This window comes from Durio zibethinus, chromosome 28 (assembly GCF_047325235.1).
Source record: "Durio zibethinus cultivar Kanyao isolate XHJ-2024 chromosome 28, ASM4732523v1, whole genome shotgun sequence".
NCBI lineage: Eukaryota > Viridiplantae > Streptophyta > Magnoliopsida > Malvales > Malvaceae > Durio > Durio zibethinus.
In genome coordinates, this window is record NC_143189.1 from 2,130,754 (window position 1) to 2,151,250 (window position 20,497).

The 20,497-nt window shown below is 35.7% G+C and overlaps 3 protein-coding genes across 4 annotated transcripts; 1 reads left to right on the plus strand and 2 right to left on the minus strand.

Moving 5' to 3' along the window:
• Positions 1-1,755: 1,755 nt before the first annotated feature.
• Positions 1,756-8,439, minus strand: LOC111280499 (uncharacterized). Its single transcript, XM_022867962.2, has 18 exons — positions 8,114-8,439; positions 7,824-7,943; positions 7,605-7,730; positions 7,437-7,499; positions 6,968-7,075; positions 6,363-6,440; positions 6,084-6,176; positions 5,862-5,948; positions 5,112-5,213; positions 4,910-5,029; positions 4,722-4,784; positions 3,991-4,127; positions 3,733-3,814; positions 3,578-3,636; positions 3,438-3,483; positions 2,969-3,060; positions 2,811-2,880; positions 1,756-2,235 (listed from the first exon to the last, which is right to left on the minus strand). Exons 1-18 carry the CDS (start codon positions 8,375-8,377, stop codon positions 2,164-2,166), a joined length of 1,782 nt encoding a protein of 593 aa, XP_022723697.1. The 5' UTR covers positions 8,378-8,439; the 3' UTR covers positions 1,756-2,163.
• Positions 8,440-9,142: 703 nt separating this feature from the next.
• LOC111280292 (epoxide hydrolase 2-like) lies at positions 9,143-11,928 on the plus strand. Its single transcript, XM_089757042.1, has 6 exons — positions 9,143-9,251; positions 9,487-9,543; positions 10,512-10,726; positions 10,809-10,973; positions 11,146-11,381; positions 11,545-11,928. Exons 1-6 carry the CDS (start codon positions 9,143-9,145, stop codon positions 11,801-11,803), a joined length of 1,041 nt encoding a protein of 346 aa, XP_089613168.1. The 3' UTR covers positions 11,804-11,928.
• On the minus strand, positions 11,869-18,771 carry LOC111280291 (wings apart-like protein 2). Of its 2 annotated transcripts, none has more exons than XM_022867507.2 (13): positions 18,071-18,771; positions 16,567-16,666; positions 15,607-15,946; positions 15,289-15,401; positions 14,958-15,083; positions 14,741-14,834; positions 14,520-14,627; positions 13,827-14,443; positions 13,294-13,559; positions 13,004-13,148; positions 12,731-12,828; positions 12,566-12,647; positions 11,869-12,255 (listed from the first exon to the last, which is right to left on the minus strand). In XM_022867507.2, exons 1-13 carry the CDS (start codon positions 18,592-18,594, stop codon positions 12,172-12,174), a joined length of 2,697 nt encoding a protein of 898 aa, XP_022723242.2. In that variant the 5' UTR covers positions 18,595-18,771; the 3' UTR covers positions 11,869-12,171. The 2 variants fall into 2 exon arrangements, with proteins under 2 accessions (XP_022723242.2, XP_022723241.2); XM_022867506.2 differs by having other exon boundaries at positions 14,520-14,642.
• Positions 18,772-20,497: the final 1,726 nt, after the last annotated feature.

Genomic DNA, 20,497 nt, shown 5'->3' on the forward strand with positions numbered 1-20,497 from the left:
TTCCATTCATAACAAAAAAAAGTGAAGTTCAGGTTCCTTTTCTTTGTTTCTGAGCAAGCAAAATTTGCAGAGAAACCAACTTCCTGAGAACGTTTTGGCCTACTATTTGTCTTGAGATTGAAATTTGGAAATCCTGAGAACGTTTTTGACAGAAGACTAGATGCCAAGCTGACCAGTGACATCGTAATAAACGGAGTTCACAATAAAATTTCGTTCACTGATGGGATCCAAGGTCCCAAAATTTTCAAATTTGGCGGCAGAGAAGGCCAAAATCGAAATCCAAGCTGTCTAATTGACGCTTGACAACATGTTAATCAATGATTTAACCCATCTAACAAGATTAGCTAGTCAAAACTAAACAGGTTATTGAATTTGGTTTAGACTCCTAATATTTATTACGGTAATTTATAAAGCTGAACAGGTTATTGAACAAAATGTATATTATTTTGATTGGATTCAACTCGGGTATTGAACAAAATGTATATTGTATTGATTGCTTGCATGAATTACTTTGGCTTAGACAACAAAAAAATTCAAGAATGAGACATTTGAGATCAGCTCTTAGGACCATTATTGCAAGATTGCTTGCATGAATTACTTTAGGTCTAATTTTGACTCCATAACAAGTTGGCGACATTTATCATGATTAAAACCCATGTGTTCATGGACAAACACCTGATAATATTGAAACAATGATGAATCAGCTTTAACATGACCCCAATGAAAAATTAGACAGCTGAAAAAGAAAAGTGCTTTGAGCATAGCCTTTCCAATCAACAATTCGTTTCATTTAAAAACCAATCAGCAAGTCACTGTTCGGACATGGTAATGGTGGTTGGTCAATATGGATTAGGTGTGTGTACATATACACATGTATGTATGTAAAGTGTTGTCAAGCTGCGGCATCGACTGTTGGCCGAATAAAAAGGAAGTGTCATGTCAGGCTCAAGTACTGTAAAATAATACCACTTGCCGACTTGGATTCCAGTTAATAGAATAAACCTCAAGAGACTAAAAGGTCAAGGTCGGCGGTGAGGTTTGAAAACATCCATCAGCCATCTGCCATCACCACTTACGGTTATGAGGGCCCCAAGTTTGCCCCTGGTCGGCCTGGCCCGGCACTTGCTGCTAATCCCGTTCGTTAATGATAGCCTAGCTAGGCATTTTAAAAAATTAATAGTAGTACTAGTAAATGGTTGTCATAGTTGATGACGAGGATCCACTTTCGAATCTTTATATAATCAAGACCACTTTTGGGTTAATTCTCATGCCTACACTCTACACGACTCAAAGTCGAATCCCAACTCAGCCTCTTCCTCTTTACGGACTCAATGATGGTAAAAGACGTGGTTCATGCTACAATTCTGCCCACATGCAATATCCATAACACAGATCTTCAGACAATTGACAATGATAGGTTGTTTTTTCTTTTTTATTTTTTTTCTTCATTCACCACTACTCGTGGCATTGGTGTGGATGAAAAACTTGGAATGCGTACCTAACCTACTCTCTCCACAAGTGAATTTTCTTTGCATGTATCAATTTGCAAAAGCCTAACCCTTTTGGTTACGATTCCAATTATTTCCTTTAGGGCTTTAACCTTTGTGCACTCGAAAAGGGAAAATCAGAAACTGTTATTTTACATTTGCATGCTCACATACTCACCCAGCAGCAGGATGGCATACATGCAAATCATATGCTTTTTATCAAATCAGTCTGCTTATTGATGATTACGCTAGCATGGTGCGATTGAAGTGGGGTAAAGATTATTAATGATTATTATACTGAGGTTGAAATTACTTTCCCCGTCTAACTTACAAGAGCTAGTAATTCAAAAACTAAAAAATAAAAAGGCACTCATTCTTCAGATGAAAGTGCAACCCAACGCCTTCAATGAGTTAAGATACTCTGTTTTCAATCCGCTGGGCAAAACTGCTAGTCTTGGAAACGCTTTGGGACATATAAATCTATATTATAGAACGCAACGCCTACGCAGCATACATTTGATGTAAATACGATTTTGAGTACAACATCTTCTAGCACAGAAGTGGAGGAAGAAGCAAGTCAGTATCCAATAACGTGGATAATCCAGGCCAGCATTCCCAGAACATCATTAAGACGCCAGCTTCTTCTCCTAACACCAGGAACAAATTCATGGCCTACTCAGAATTTGAAATCCTTTTTCTTCGATTTCCCCTCTTTCTCCTGCATCTTTCGCTTCCTTTTCTTCTCATTCTGCATCAAATACATATCTCATCATTACAACCATAATAACCAGACATGGAATCACCAACCAATTCTAGTCCCTAAACATGAATGCATCAACTCATATAATACATTTACCTAAAGTTAAAAACCAAGTCTTGACCCAAATCCACTCCAAAATTATTAGTATTTTAGTAAAGAAAATCTTTCATGCCAGATGGTTTGTACAGAGTACTGTTGAAAATATTCTGCTAATTTTAATAACAAAAACATCACATATCATTCACAAACATGTGAGCAAATGTTTACAATACCTAACTAAATTTAGCTAGGCCTAACCATCCAACAAAGAGTCGAATAGAAAGACTTATTAAGAGATATAATATGACTGAGAAGGTTGCAAATAGTTTGCCAACAATCGTAAGCTAATTTTAAAGCAATTTTATGATTGTAAGCTAATTTTAAAGCAATTGTATTGAGCAGGCCTTCTTTACTCATATTTTTTATTATTATTATTTTAGCTTTAGGAGGCATTTAGAAAACAGTCAACTCTGTGGTGGAGAACCCCATCCAATATTTCATCAAAAAGAATCACCAAGGCTTACCTCAGCCACCATATCACTGAAGTCCTCATGTTGACTTCGTAGCTTCTCCTCTTCCCTAGCTTCTTCGTACCTGTGAAATCAAGCCAAGTGAGTAAAGTTAATTTAACTTTGGGGACTACATATACTTATATGGTAAAAGTTACAAGACTCCAACTTACTTTGCAGGCAACACATTGTCCATGACTTCCAACTCCTCTGGCTGTAGACTGACTTCCACCCTGTCAGATTTTTGACCCTTTAGAAGATCAACCTGAAAAAAGAGAAAGAAAATTTATAATCATCAATTTAGTCACAATGATTTCAACAACTTCAAGACATATATAAAATCCGATTTACAGCATTTAATAGCACGCCATTGACCCAAGGGCTTGGGAGTTGAAAACCCCCTTACCAGGCCTAGTTTATCTCCAAGTCATGTGGTGAAACTCCAGAAAATGTCCAGTGGAGTTGCAGCAGGGAATATACACCATATATAATGTTTGCAAATGGTCCAAAAGGTTTTTCAAACAAGATAAAAAGCCTAAAGTAGCAAACTCAGGATATACTTCTAAAGCCAAGCACAATTGTAGTCCAATAACCAGGTAGGAAACAATTCCAAAACAAATAAAATACTGTCATCTCTCTTACCCTTTTGGCAGCTGATTTGTCTTGGGTACCAGTGTTAACCACATACCTGCACATAAAAAAAAAAAAAAAGGTTTCCCGACATCATTTGAAGATTTGAAGCTATAGGAACCAAAATAAAAAACAACAGAGCAGATTCTTACGTGTGAGTTGTACCAAGTAAAGTTCCAGGGGCAATCCTCTCTTCTTTTTCTTCAAGTACCTTCAAAGAAACAGGACAAACAAGAAGCAATGAGAAGAAAATACGATGAATATACACACAAAAATGTAGAGAGAAAAGTTTAAAATATAATCTCACTTGGTAAAGGGGCCTGTCAGGCTCCTTTCTCTGCTGTTTACGAAGGTCAATGACATCAGGCGTCTCAACACCAGTAGGAGTACTGACTCAAAAGGAAAAAGTTAACAATAAAAAAATTACCACTCTACATACAACACGAAAATCATAATGGCTATTTAGCATACAAAAACCAAATTAACAAAGCACCTGGCCCGATAATTTTGGGCAGTACAACAGATTACAACCCTAAACAGAAATAAAACACTGAAGGAATAATACCTCGAAAGGCTATCGACAGATTGAATTCCATCCTCTAACTCCTCTTCCTCAATCTCTTCTTCCTCTTCTTCCTCTTCTTCTTCCTCTTCCTCTTCCTCCAAATCACCCCAGTGCTTTGACTTATCAACAGGCTCCTCCTGGATTTTATCATTTGATACAAAAAAGTAACATATTGTGAAATTAAATCATAGGTCAAGAAAATGAAATTTCATCCAAAAAATTGAAACTATTAATACTAATCTTCATTTTGATACCAAATTGAACCTGTTGCCAACTAAATCATTCACAGAAATGAAAATTTAATCCAAAAACATTGAAGCTGTTAATACTTGACACTAATATTCATTCTGATACAAATCACACCTATAGCCAAGCACATCCCCCACACCAAGACAAGGTTTGGATCAACGTTTCTAGTAGGATATTATCCAATAAAATCCAATTGGTTAAAGGAATTTGACAAAAGTTTACATATTGCCGTGCAGAATACAATATTATAATCTAAATTAAGCTGTTCTACTCCTAGAGAGAGAAAATAATGGTGGAGACACTTGTGTGGATCCTTTAATGTTAAGACTCTACTTCACCCTTGTTACTTCGTTCTTTTACTCAAGTCAATTTTTATCATATGAAGGCCAATAGCAATACAAGGAACAAGACACTAACATATTCGTCAAGAGCATTAAAATTGAAAATCCAAAATAAAAAATTTGTAAAAATCTTGGAAGTACCTCATAGTTAGGTTGTTCTTGTTGCTGAACTCCAAAAACATCTCCGTACAAAGGTCGTCCATACTATTGAAAATAAGTAGGAAAAACCAAGAACATTAGACAAAGAGATACATTAAAAAGATTACCTCATCTAAAGATAGCTTTCAATCTTACTAGAACACAAAGTAGACAACTTCTAAGAGGCTTACCTCATCCACAGGAGGTTTGCCCCAGCCACCAGGGTGATAACCAAAGCTTGCTCCAGGAGGAATGGGTGCATTTAGCCCAGGTATTTTCAAATGCGGGTACGATGGTGGAGGACCATACCTCTGAAAGGACAAATTACCAGTTTAAATAATACCAACAAGAAATCAGATGCAGAAAAAAACTCAGGATATTGACCAAACTAACCTGCATATTTATAAGCCATGGGGGTGGAGCACCGTCTGGCATACCAAGAGCTTCTTTCAATTCATGTGATAGAGAGCCTGGCTTCATCTCTCTCAGCTTTACCTGGATTCCAAATGAACGGTACTAATTTAAAGGAATTGGAAAATCTACCAAACGACATGTATCATCAGTCATTCATTTTTTTCATTCAAGATTACCACAAAAGTGTCAATATCATTTCATTCAGATATATCACAATAGCCAGTTGCAACACATAATATACCTCAAGATTGAATGTTTCAGACATCCAGCAAATCCCCATAACAACTAGACACCATTGAATTCACAAATGGTTTAAATAGCAAAAGAAGACTTTATAAAAGTATAAAAAGTCTGAGTTCTCATGCACTTACTCCACAAAAATCTCAAGCCAAAATAAGTCTGCTGTGAAGTCCAGTTTCTATAACCCACAAAAGGCACTAGGATTTATGAAACAAAATTTCCTCATTTCACTAGTTAAGTTAGACTATATCTGCTTGCACTTTGCAGTAACCACAAAACCACCCAGTCCCCCTTAGGACCCAGAATATGATCCTATCATCTGCAAAATTTAAGAAAATTGCTATCCCATAATGTCCCTATAATCTTAACGATTCAACTTAAGCCTTAAGATGTTTGGATAATTGCATATCATTTTAAAATCAATTGACACATGTATTGATAGAGTGTAAGAGGCAGCCTAATATCCATGTGGAAATAGCAGAACAGGACCTCAAATTCTTTCCCTTCATGATAAAGATCTCCATGAGTTGTCAGCTTTGGCTTTGTCTGATATTTAAAGAATGCATCATGGAGAACCTAAGAAAAAGAAGCCAGAATATCATTAGTGAAAAGAGCAAGACAACATCATTTTAGAAGAAACCTCCCATGACAGCTAAGGCAAAATTCAAATATTCAAAAAAAATTGAATCCATGAAGCAAGAAACTAAGAACCTGATAGTCGATGTCCATTTTCCCCATCTTGGGCTGCATACGCTCACGTTGCTTTTGCTTCAACTTCTTACTGTCCTCTTTTTCAATGTAAGCCTGAACTAGAAAAAAGAACATAAGTGAATTCTTGAGTTCAAATCAAGAATGATAATCTCCATTAAAAATCTATAAATCATTTTACAGAAATATATAACTTTTGGAAAGGGCATCCTTGCAGATGATTTTATTGACATAAATTGGAGGACACTACACAATTTTCTATTGTAATGAAAATAAATTTACCTGTCTAATTTTCTCAATTCCTGTCGCAGCAATGAAATCAGGAAGCTGAAAAGGTTGCTTCTCAATACCACGCTTTCCCTACAGAAAAGATACAAAAGCCAATGAGATAGCAGAAGATAACAAAGCCAAAAAAATAATAAAAAAAAAAAAACTAGGAAACTTCCGCAACTGACTCAGGTCACTTAAAGTAAATAAATAAATCTTAGATGGATCTAGCCCGAGCATTTAGCACAATGGAAAGGCATCTGAAAATCCAAAACAGATTAATTAGCACCTTAACAATGAACAAATACCCCCCAACCTCTAGCATGCAAAGTTATGCTATGCTACCAGAAAATCTCAGAAATATCTATATCCCAACCCATAAAACAATCATATTAAAAGAGAAATCAATCAAGAGTCCTCTTTGCAAAACACCTACAAGTCCAGGCTCCAAGGTTGTCACAGCCGCTCCCCTGCAAGAAGCACATATATGCATATAAGAGAAACCTTATCGACTTGATCTTCCCACACCCTCTTCCCTAAATCACATATCAAGATAATGCCTACCAACCATGCACACATATTTGAACCATATTACTTGTTATGGAGCAAGAACTAGTAACCTGCAAATATTTCCTTTTCTGACACCAATGCCTTGGCACTGGAACAGTATTTCGATATGCCTTTAAAAATACCAGCAACTTAGGATCTGCAGCAGTTGCATCCCAGACCTGAAAAATAAACACAGGTAAAAAAAGATGTTCTTTCATTAGTTGCAGTATTCTAACAGCATTGCATGACAAAGAACATTAGAAATAATAGAAAAAAGCACTTACTAGCCATGAAAAGAAACTGTAAAAAAGACAGATTTCTTCATTTTGAAAGAAAAAAAATAAAAAATTCATAGCCTCTCAAGAAATTTAGCAGCAAACATGCTCTAATTCAACATTGGGCTATAAAATTTTTAACACTGATTTTAAAACAAACTAGACAGGTTTCTCAAATGACTGAACATAAAGAGAACCAAACATCAACAGCTACAAGTGCAGAAAGATTAAGAACATCCAAATAAACAGTGAGAGGAAAACATACCTCTACAACATCAGGCCTTGAGCAAATCTGTTTCAGTTCAGCAATTTTCATCCGCCTTTGAAGCTGTCAGTAATAACAATAAAGTGTTTTCACTTTTCGGTCTCATCAAAACCAGCAGAATATGAAAATAACAAAAATATTAGAAAATAACAGGAGAAAAACAAAAACCTTCTTCTTCTTATTCGATAGGCCTTTCTCTTTCTGTTGATCATCCTGTTCTTCCTCTTCTGAATCAGACTCATCCTTCATCTTCGAGTCCGCATCTTGAGCAGACTCATCCTTCTTATCTGTCTCCTGTATAAATAGAATTACAAGTTTTTTAGAGAATTAATTAGGAAATACAAAAAATAATAATATTGATAATATCCAACCGAATTTCCATTTTACCTCAGAACCAGCAGCTTCCCAGAAGCTGAATTTTTCAAAAACCTTCCTAAATTCCTCATCAATACCATCATCTAACTCAGCTCGTTCGGGAACATACTCAACCACAATTTGTTCCGTTACCTACAAACAATCACAAATGTAAGTTGATTGAGACAATCGAGAATCTTTAAATCACTATCAAATAGCATATAAGAACAGTATTCTATACGAGGACATGCAAACACCAAATGAAACAATCGAAATTCACTAAAACCCTAGAAATCTCAGGAGAGAAAACGGTTTCTAGATACCTGCTGATGATCGGTGTTCTCCTTCGTTTCGTCTTCGCCAACGTCGCTGTCGCCGGCTTCGGAAACCGTACCATTAGCGGCCTCACTTTCTAACTGGGAAGTCTTGTTGTTCTTCTTATTCTTCTGCTTGCGCCTACGACGACGTCGCTCGCTCTCGCGGGACTTCTTGGAGTCGGTGGAGGGGTTAGGGATTGAATTTTTTGTACTCAGATCTCCGTTGGAAACAACAGCACCGTTTTGGTGCGATAGTACCTCGGCGGTCATATCCTTCGTTTAATCGGGCGAACAGACGGGGGCGGGTTTTGAGAGTGGGAAAGGGAAACGATAACGCTCGCGGCGTGGGCTGATGGTGGTTGGAGAGGGATACGCACGTGTGGATACGTTTGCACGTGAGAAAAGTTGGGCTTTATAAATTATGATTGTAATGGGAGAACTGGGCTTTCAGTGGGCTATTTTAATGGGACAAATTTTTACCCAAATAATTCTTAATGGGCTGAAGGCCCGATTCCTCTAATCATAAAGCCATTATATGTTTTATATATATATATATATATATATATATTCACCGTTCGAGGCTAGATATGACGATTAATCTATTTATAATATTTAAAATATTAAATTTTATATATTTATATTATATTTTATATAAAAATTATATATTATAATTTATATCAATTTAAAATTATTTTTTTATTTTAATAAATTTATATATAATTATTAATATAATTTTAAATCATATTATTTTCATTATTATATTTATATCATATTTTTATATTATACTTTAAATTATTAAGTTTAAGCGAAATCGGGAAGAGGTAACCCACTGTAACGACAAGTACAAACAGGAAGGGGTTTCACTCTCTTGAATGCGATTGTCAGACGTTTAATATATTGGTCCTCACCCAATGGTTAAAACTTTAAAGCAATCCCAAAAAACTAATTTAAAGAACTGTCGAAATGTTAAAGAAAAGGACAAAAAATAATGTGGCCATAGAATTGAAAAAGTAGGCTTCTTTGAGGAAACATACCATGTTTTTCCTTCCAGATGGTTTTCTGCTTGATAGCCCTGATCATCGTCTGAATCGTCATTTCAAGAGTCACTTCCACTCCCAGAATATTAGATTTAACAATTCATGCCGTAAAATATTAAATTTTATATATTTTGATTATATTTTACACACAAAATTATATTATAATTCCTGTTAATAAAAAAAAAAATCGAGTATAGGTTTCTCTCTCATGTACCCGTTCTTCCTGCTGCAGTGCTGCCTCCGGAAAGAAATCGGGGAACGGCATAAAACTTGGGTTAGATTTTCAGCTGATCAGCCCGTAGTCAGTGTCATTGGACCACCTTGTTGATTTATGAGCCTCAGTTGTAGTTTCATTAGGCCCAACTTCATCTCCTATTGGACTGAACCGGGCCTGGATCTGTTTCATTTTTTTTCTTTTCTATTTATTTTATTTTTAATTTGAAAGTTGAAATATGAGTGGACAAAACAAACAAGAAATACCAACTCGAGTTTCAGGAATCGCTAAAAGAATATTATAAGCCTCATATGGTTGGAAATTAAAGTCAAATCTCTTGCTCTCTGTCTCTCCTCTCCCTCCCACAATGGATCAAATACAGCACACGTGTCACGGGTCGAGACTCAAGCTCCGAACCCGCGCGGCTCCGGGACCCGGGCATTCACCCTTCCGGCGTCCCAGATCAGCCTTCCGCCACGGTTCACACCCTTGTGAGGTATTGTCCGCTCTGGCCCCCTTGGCCTCACGGTTTTGTCCTACAAAAGGCGCCTCACAAGGCGGAGATGGTGTGAACCCTTTTATACCCCAGGGACCTTCCTATTATGTTCGATGTGGGATTCAGGACTCCCCCTTAGGTCCGTGACATTCTCCCGCACCCAACCTCGTGACGCCCTCGTCACGGAGGCCGGCCACCCTGCCTACCTCCCTCGAGGCGCTCGGCGTGGATCGAACGGTTTAGGGCTGGCTCTGATACCACTTGTCACGGGTCGAGACTCAAGCTCCGAACCCGCGCGGCTCCGGGACCCGGGCATTCACCCTTCCGGCGTCCCGAATCAGCCTACTTGCCACGGTTCACACCCTTGTGAGGTATTGTCCGCTCTGGCCCCTCCTGGCCTCACGGTTTTATCCTACAAAAGGCGCCTCACAAGGCGGAGATGGTGTGAACCCTTTTATACCCCAGGGACCTTCCTATTATGTTCGATGTGGGATTCAGGACTCCCCCTTAGGTCCGTGACACACGCACGTTGATGCAAGAGGAGTGAAACTTCACATAGCTGAAATTGGAACAGGTTTCAATTGACATTCATTCTGCTTTTGAGAAAACAATTCCATGTTATCTTGCTATGCTTCATATGTTCAGTCTTCTCTGCAGGTTCGTCAGTGGTTTTATTTCTCCATGGTTTTCCAGAGATATGGTATTCATGGAGATATCAAATGATTGCAATCGCCGATGCTGGATACCGTGCAATTGCGCCTGATTTTAGGGGATATGGACTATCTGAACACCACCCAGAACCTGAAAAAGCATCCTTCAATGATTTTGTTGTGGACACCATAGCCATTCTTGATTATTTTCACATTGACAAGGTATACACTTTGGATGATAGCTGTCCTTATAATAGCTGTTATTATATCAAATCTTACCTGAAACCATCCTGCATGATGACAGGCTTTCCTCATCGGGAAAGACTTTGGATCCTGGCCTGTTTATCTGCTCTCCCTTCTCCATCCAACAAGGATTCTTGGAGTTGTGTCGTTGGGTGTGCCTTTCTTTGTTCCTAGGCCTCAAAGGTACCGGGACCTTCCTGAAGGTTTCTACATTTCCAGGTGGAAGGTAATTGACTTTCCCATTTGTTCCACCAGCTAACAGGCAATTTTAAATCGTTCAATTTGACATTTGAACCCCGCTAAGTTCTTTCAAAGCTCAGAGTGTTTGAAAGCATCTAAGAGAAGTAGCCATGGACTATTTTATATGGTTGATAATTTCCCTGTCATTGACCATTCAGGAGCCTGGAAGAGCGGAGGCTGACTTTAGGCGTTTTGATGTGAAAACCGTCTGGCGAAACATCTATATCCTCTTCTCAAGAAGTGAAATTCCTGTGGCAGAGAAAGACAAGGAGATTATGGATTTGGTTGATCCATCTAACCCACTTCCAGCATGGTTAAACGATGAAGATTTCACAATATATGCTAAAGCATATGAAAATTCTGGATTCAGTTCTCCAATGCGAGTCCCTTACAAGTAAGATTTTTCTAACATTGCAGCTGATTAATCTTTACCGTCTCTGATCAATGTCGAGTAAAATGTTTGTCAATGTCTTCTATGAACTTAAAGAATGAACACCATAGCCTCCATTTTCACCTTAAGAAGTTTAGTGAAATGCCCAAGTTCTATATTCATGTAGGAGACTGCCCGAAGAATTCACCATAGAAAATCCGAAAGTGGAGGTGCCGGTGCTTCTAATCGTGGGTGGAAAGGACTATTTCCTCAAGTTCCCCAGTATTGAAGACTATGTAACAAGCGGAAAAGTGAGAGACTATGTTGCTGACCTGGAGATAGAGTTCTTGCCGTATGGAACACATTTCATGCAAGAGCAATTCCCAGACAGGGTGAATCAGGCAATTATCAACTTCCTTGACAGGCATGTGGGATCAAGCACGTGAAGTCAAGCCATTTTTTAAATATACAAGCAAGTCTGAATTTCAATCCCATCGTGCTGACAAAGATATGCAACTGAATATTGCATACACAAGGCAATAGAAAACTTCTTGATTATACTTTTGTTTTCATATACACGAGTCATGGCCTGCATCAAGACGATAGAATAGTGCTACAAAGAATAATATTGTCAAAAAAAGAAAAACAAGAAAGGGAAAATTGTGGGGATAAAAACAAACAAAAGATACTATAACAGAGGTCTGCGGTCAGTTTGATACAGTGTGCTGCCCACTCCCATACTCGTGGGCACCGTCCTTGCGTGAAAACAAACTGCTAATCTAAAATGGAAGACAAGGCTGTACAAAATGTTTTCTCATGGTATCCTACATGACTCAATCACTTCACTCACAGCTTTATGAGTCTCTGGAGAAATCATGTTTAATGTAAAATGAAATGCCTGCACAAGGAGAAAAGAAAATGCATTACAGATAATGAAATTGCATAAATATGTTCCCAAAGCTATCCAATAATTTCATAATTCCAAAGCCTAAATGCAGTAAATTACTTTCCAGTCAATGGAAGGGAATATCAAGCCATGAAGCAGCGATGACCATGACCAACTAATAAACCCTATAGGCCTAAACTTTAGGCCTAAGTCCAATTTATCTTCCTCATGAATGAGTTACAATCAACTCTCAAATAATGTCAACCTACTGCTATGTTGCTGCTAATTTCATTATTTGATGGTACTTTGATTAAAGACATACCACAAATCTCTCTAAAACAGGCACCAGAATTGACAGACTGTGGTTTGGGAGACAATCAGCAATTGCATTTCGTGTGCTCTTACTGTCAATGACAAAGTGGAAAAAAAAGTTTAGTAAGAAAACATAGAAACTGAGCACTGGGAAAGATACAAGGAATATACCAACCTTTCAGTAGAAAGAAATGCAAGTAGCAAAGCTGCATAGGCTTCTAAAATCATCTTCTCCGCTTCTTTCTCTTCTTGTAGCACAGCATCCTCATCATTCTGTATAATTGAATACAACAGAGATTTAAGGCATGTCAATCATGATAAATTCTTCAAGCCCACTAGCAAAAAAATATAATAATAATGCTCTGTGACATGAGGAATGAGAGGAAAGGACGGGAGAGAAAGCTGAGTGATAAAGGAAATATTCTGCATCATATAGAGAAGTCCTCACCCAAGGCATAACTTCTCCAGCTGTATCATCTTCTCTGAGGTTCGCAAGAAAGATGGCACATAGCAGTGGAATTACAGCCATGTGACTCTCCTCTCTTAACCCTTCAGAATTTGGTAAAGAAACAGAAGCTGCCGCAAGCCGTGATCTGCATAGAAACATGGCACCTAATTATTATGTGCCTGTGACAATGAGTATAAAAAAGACATAAAAAGGTAAATCACTGAATTATTATTATGGCTTCTATTCTGCTTTGTAAGACACTGCACTGAATACAAAGAATGTAAATCAACCTGTTGTGTTCATCCTTCTCTACTAGGTTTACAAGCAGACCCAGTATTGCTACAAGGAAATCCAACTCTGGATCAGAAAGCGGTCCGCCATTCTGGTTATCAAGTTCTAAACTGAGAGAAGTCTGTTCCATTTCACTGGCACAAGGCAAATATGAGCAGAATGAAGGGAAATGGCTGGCAATCAACATAGACAAGGTCTCTAGGGCCCCAGAGGCAGCAATTTGCTGACAGCCAAGGGGGTTGTCATTTGTTAAATTCATCAAAACCTGCCAAGATAAAAAACCATTAGTGTAAGAGAGAAAACATGCAAGACATCAAGATGTTATTCACAGCAAATTCAGTTATATATTGTTTATAAAAGTGCACATGCCCATTCAATCCAATCAATACCGTTGAAGGATACAAGAAGCAGAATAAGGACAATGGGTAACTTTTTTTTACCTCATTGTAATCATACACATGATTAACCCATTGAAGCTAAAAACAAGCACTGCAATAGTTGGATAAAATGTAAACTACATAGTCAAGAATACCTTGACAGCAGCAAGAAGGCAGTCTGACAGAAGGCTGCAATATTCTTCGTCAGCACTTTGAGAACCAGAAGTTGCATTAGAATGATGATATTCTTCATTGAGAAATTCTGCTGGCCCAATTTCCCCATTACTTGATACTTGTTGGGTCATTGTAAATTGGTATTGAGGCTCATCATGGATTTCTCTATTTCGTAGCCCAACTTTCTCATGTTTTTTAGTTTGGGATATCTTTTTTTTCCCAGATAGTAAGTCCCACTTCGAAGGTACAAAATCATCTTCATCAAATGCAAAAGGATCCTGACTATCCTCTAAAAGTTGACATTTGCCATCCTTTGTACCATCAGGTCTCTCATTGCTTGTTAGAGGTATCCCACCATATGAACTTCCGAATTTCCCACTACATGAGCTGGACAAGGAAGAATGGATTCTCATCTTTAGTAAACAACTATCATTTGTGGATGTAGTTGCAGTTTGAGAACTGGATACAGAACGACCCAAACAGTGAGTGGAGGGCCCTGAGTCATTCTGAGATGTATTGAAGCTCTTTGCAGAGAAGGACTGGCCCATGCTAGAGGATTTTTCGGACGAACTGATGGAGATAACATCATGTCTATCCACTGCAAAGTTAGAGAGAATCAAATCTGACAGCAGCCGCTAGAAAGATATATTTAATGATATCAGACTGCCCAATACCTTTACAATCTGCAGTTAGAGCAAATTTATCAGCATCACCCATTGCTTTAGAATTGCTACAAGCCCTTTCAGTACCGGACAATGCAGATGAACTCTTAAGATAAAGCCCTGGAAGCAATAACACTGGTAAATCACAATGCAAAAAGTCTTTCAATAGATAAAAACAGGATGAAAAAAGAAAAGAGAAGATGTATGGAAGTAGTAATTGCACAACCAATAACCTGAGAGAAACTTGATTACACCTATGACAAGCTTTGTAAAAGATAGCCGAGATCCATGAGAGTTCAATTGCCCCTTCATTTCCAGCAGATGACTCTACAATAAAAGAAAAAAAAAACATCTAGAGTCTAACAGCTTACATAAGTGGCAGTTTCAAATTATACAAACTAAGTGGAAAAAAATAAAATACAAAATAATTCAAAATCATAACTCAAGTACCTGATTGTCGCTACTGAGGAATGCAGCATTTTCCATGATTTTCAGACATTTTGAAAGCAGCACCAGGCTCTGCACATCCTTTTTATCTTCCATAGGAGGAGAAGATAAACTCTGCTCTACCCAACCCTGCAGAGATGTTAACACAATATGTCACCAATGAATTATTTCAAACATATCTATACATCAAAAATTGCTAATTCCCTGTGAATGGCTTCATGTAAAAGTAAGCGAGGGAACCACATGATTCTCTCAAAATTTAAAGAAGTATGTCTTAGCTCCTTCGATTGAAATGTAACAGAACAGAAATGAGATACAACATACAAGCTCACACCTCCATAACAGAATGGCACTCCATGGCCACTTCATAGACAACATCAAGTCCTCCAAGCTCTCTTAGTTTCTCTTTAAAGTTGCCTGCAGTTTTCCTTACCGTACCCGTTGTATCTGAAGGAATGAAACCAACGCAAAAAAACAAAAAAAAACCATGAAAGCGTTCAGCAAAGAGTAAAAAAAGTACCCGACTGCATGAGTATGTATTTATATGCACATATGTGGTTGTGTTTAGGTCTATATTGAGCTACCATTACAGTTCCTATAAGACAATCTATAACATAAATGTTTAAACCTCTTAGATATTTCCATTAGATACCTTCAAGAGAAATTTTTGACAAACAAGCTTTCTCCAAAGTCAACAAAGCTATCCATTTCGGGCTTAACTCTGGCCTTCTTAAACCACTGTCATCCCCACATCTTGACTTCATTTCCTTGCAACTAATAAGAATTTCCTCAACTTTGGAAATAATGGCAGCAGAGCTTGAATCCAACACTTTAGTTGTATCCCGTGAGATATCGGCATCCTTTTGTAATGCCAAAAGCTTATAGCCCATTTTCTCTGTTCTGTTTTCTTTAGCAGTGGAAATGACTGGCTTCAATAATTTAATTAGGAAACCAATGCAACTAGGTGATTCCAGGAGATGCTCGTCTTGACCCTGGCAATAAATTTGTACAAATATTGATGAATAATATTATTGACATGTTCAAAACATTTGATTCAACTATATACAAATATTAGTCTAGAAAAATTGATGCAAACAAAGCAAAAAGCATAAAAGCTACAACTCCTAAATTATGATGCATAAATGGTATCTGATATTCTAGGAACATCTAGAAATAATGCATTTACCTTAAATAAATATTGCTCTTCAGGCATCTAAGCATGGATTTCTCGACATCTGAATTTCAAAATTATTTAAAATAAATAAACATGCAGACATATTCGTCTCACCCAGTAAGAATAAAATTCAACCGAAGATAAAGGTGAAATAAATGCGTGGCAGGACACATTAACATCCACCTTTAATTTTAACCAGTTATAGTATAGCATTACATATAAGAGTGCACTAGAAGAATCTTTGCAAAGACTACATATGCAGAAATAATAGTACTAATAAATATGGGATTCTTCATTGTTAACTTTCAATTTAATCCTGGATCCACATCTTCTCACAAGAATCCTATGTGTGCATAAAATCCTCAACTATCACGCAGAAATTACATGTAGATTCATAATTAATCACTGAAGTGCAACTTCAAGTGCTTAAAAACTTACATCACTGGTCAAGATATAGAAAAGGGCCACAGCAGCCAGATTGCTTGGGGTGTCATCAAAGTTGAGGCCTAAAATAGCATCAATTATTGGCTTTGCCATCCTGAAATGAACATATTTGCAAATCCAGTGCAAGGAAAATAGAGTGAATCACAGTAATTCTGCCTTCCATAAGACAATAGAAGCATAATGCATATGCTGGGTCTAAAAAGAGAAAATAACACTCAAGAAAACCACTCAATCTTTTATCAATATCATTCTTTTAGTTAGAGAATGAAACAAGTATTCAATCAGTAAAAATTTAATGTATAAATTAAGAAAATTAAATAAGCTGAAAAGGTCAATTGATAATCTCTTCAAAGGATTAAAAAAAAAACAAAGACGATACACAATTAACAAATTTCAAGGGTAGCTGATCCTATCATGGATGACTTCGTATGCTAAAGTACCTTATGCTACTTTCTTAGAAAGATTTTAAAAACTAAAACACAAATCCTGGTGCTTACAATGAAGTTAGTGCTGTAAAGACAAGATACATGTATCTTTAGATGTACGTATATAAACAAGTCATATACTAAATGAACCAATCGTACAATCTAAATGTACTGAATTTGAATTCGGTTATATAGTTTAAGCAATAAATAACAAGCTTAAGAAAACTTGAAAATATTACTGAAATTGGAAAATAGTCAAAGAAGACATCAAACAAAAATTAATTTCACTGCTTCCTTAAACGATCAGTCAAAATATGTCTTATATATCTTCTCCCTCATCATTTTTCATCCCCTTAAGAAGTTATTAGAAAAAGGCTATGCCATGTTTTATGGCCCTCAGGTCATTGAAGGTATTATACTACTTAGAATTATGGAACTCTTCTGTGCTTTCAATAACATGGGAAAATTATATTTTAGAACAGAACTGAAACAAACATTCTTAATACTACTAGATTTTAAATTAATAACCAAATCAAATTTCATCCATACACTATCAAAAACATCAATAACTTACTTAACCCCAAAAAACAAGAATGAGAAAACTATCCATCATGACAGAGAACTCCAATGTTCCTAACTGATTTCCATTTTTAAGAATGCAAAACACCAACCATCTTTACAATTTCCTCATAAAATAGGATCGAAGACCCAAACCTTTGATAAATTTTATCTTCCTTCAACAAAAATCGAAAAGCCAAATAAGAGTCTAGAGATTCATGGAAGGGAATTTAAATTTTCAAATATACTTAAAGAGTGTAGAGATTCACAGAAGGGAATTTAAATTTTCAAAATCTTCCTAAAAATTCTAATCCATGCATCCCTAAAAGCATAAAAGCCTAAAACTACAAGTCAAAACACCCCTCAATCCGTTTGAATCAATAAAACAATTTCATGATCAAATGTACGTTCAGATTTCAAAAATCCACGCAAAACTAACACTAACCAGATGCCCAAATCAATAAATTTCAACTACTAAACCTCAAAACTAAAAACCCAAAAAGAATTTAGCATACCCATGAGTTCTCAAAAGCCTTCTTTGTTGGGCCGTGCCGCAAATTGAAAGCAGAGACAAGAGACTAGCTCTTCTGATCCTCACTGGCTGGCCTTTCTTTAAACCATCAAGCGCGAAATTAACCTCGTCAAGGTGTTCCATCATTTCCCCGAATTCTTGGGCCTCCATCAGAGTCGAATTCGGCGGAATCCAGGGCATAGAAGAATATCCTACCTCTTTCTTGCTCTGGGTTTGCTTCTGTTTCTTGGATCTCCTCACGACGCCGTTTCTCGAATCGTCAAAATCAAAATTACTTTGGGTTGTTTTGACGGATGTTATGTGGTTCTTGTAATCGCCGTCGTCGATTTCTTGAGAGGACGGCCAGAAGGAAGAGGATTCTTGAGTGGTAAAAGGGAAACTGTAGATATCCTCAGACGGCACCGTTTCTTGGGAGAGGGGAGGCGAATCAGAGACGTCGTCGTTTAGGGAGTCGGAAAATGTCCTGGTTAAACCACGGTTGCGGCGACCGTAGGTTCGAACGATCATGTTTCGGGGGCTGGGTTCCTTCCCGGTGGAGTTATCTTGGATTTGGCATTGAAAAGAAAGAGAAGGGTAATTTTGGCAAAGAGATAAAAAGTTTTGAGGATTCAAGAATTTGAAACGGAACGAAGAGCTCTCTTTTTCTCTCTCTCTCTCTTTCTTGGATTGCGAGCTGAGAGAAGCGAGGAAGGCTTTAGGACAAAGAGAGCGAGTCTTTTGGGTGTTTGCTGGTTGGGGTTAGGGTTAGGGTTGGGATTTTGATTTGGATTTGGGACCGGTTTTTATTTATGAATTTCAGTGTCATATTTTAAAACACTTTCTTTTATTACATTTTATTGCTATATTATAAGTATAATAGATTGAATTCGAATTAATATAATATTAAATTTAAATTAAATTTTAATTTAAAATTTAATATTTAAAATTTAGTTTGAATTATATATAATTTTTTTTAACTCAAACTTAATTTGAAATAAAAATTAAATTATTCGAATTTACTCTATTAAGTTTAATTAATATGTAAAAATAAATTTAATTCTTACATTCGATAAAAAGTTCAATTATTTGTGTTTAAGCTTAAACTTGAGTTTAAGATATTTTATTAATTAAAATAATAAAAATATATTTAAATATAAAAGCTCGATTAGGTTATTCGAGCTACTCGAGTCGGGTATAAGAATATTCAAATTCGACTCGATCGATAAGTCAAGTTATTCGAGTTCGAACTCAACTTAATAATAATCGAACCGAATTTAAATTTTATTTGAATCGAACCTGAATAGTTTACGAACACTAATATATCATTTACACCCTTATACTAGATAGCTCAAAAAAATTTTATATGAAATTTTTGATTAAAAATAAATATATAAAAATTAAAATTAAAAAATTTTATTATATAAATTTAACGTGTAATTTTTTAAAAAAATTATCATTAAATAAATATTATTAAATTTAAATTACAAATAATATTTTTAATAAAATTTTCACATATTATTAATTTTCATATTAAATTTCATCAATCTAATAATTTAAATTTTTTATTAAAATTTTTATTTACTTATTTTTAATAAAAAACTTTATAAATTTCATCTATAAATTTTCTTATAAATTTTGTCTTCCATAACATCCAAAACTAACACAAATCAAATATGGGCAAAGAAGAAATTACAAAAAGAAAGTCAAGTTTAACTCTCATCATATGTTGGTTTAATTAAATATTATGTTAATTATTTATTAATTTATTTAATTGATGTACTATTTGTTAAATTGTGATTTAATTTTTTACTCATAATACATAATTTCATAAAAGGAAAAAAAAAAAAAACTTTTATTGCTGTTGTTAGATTGCGATTTTTTTCTATGAGGATTTGAAGCCGTGTAATTTATTATAATCTTTTTGTACTCAATAAATTTCATCGTACATATTCTAATATTCATTTGAGATATTTACTAGGAAATATAAATTATTAATTTCTAATCATTAGGCTACTTGACTTGGGATGTTTGAAAAATTATCATTAAGATTAGAAATCAAAGTGATTTAATAGTAATTTGGATCCCATCATATTTTCAATGCAGAATGATTAAATTTATTATATTTTTAGTTAAATTTAAACATTAATTTTAATAAAATTAAATTCAGATAAAATTTTTATTATTTTTTTAATTATAATTATAATTTTTTTTAATTATTATTATAATAAATTTTATTATTATTTTTAATTTCATCATTATTAATCTCATCGACCATATTCAAATGAAATCTTAATACATTTTAAAGTTTTGAAAGTTGTAAAAATATTGAATAGGCTAGGAATTTACAAATGGACCCTTAATTAGAGCATATCTATTAATTTACAAAAATGATTAAGAAAAATGTTATAAACTAAAATAATTTGAACCAAGA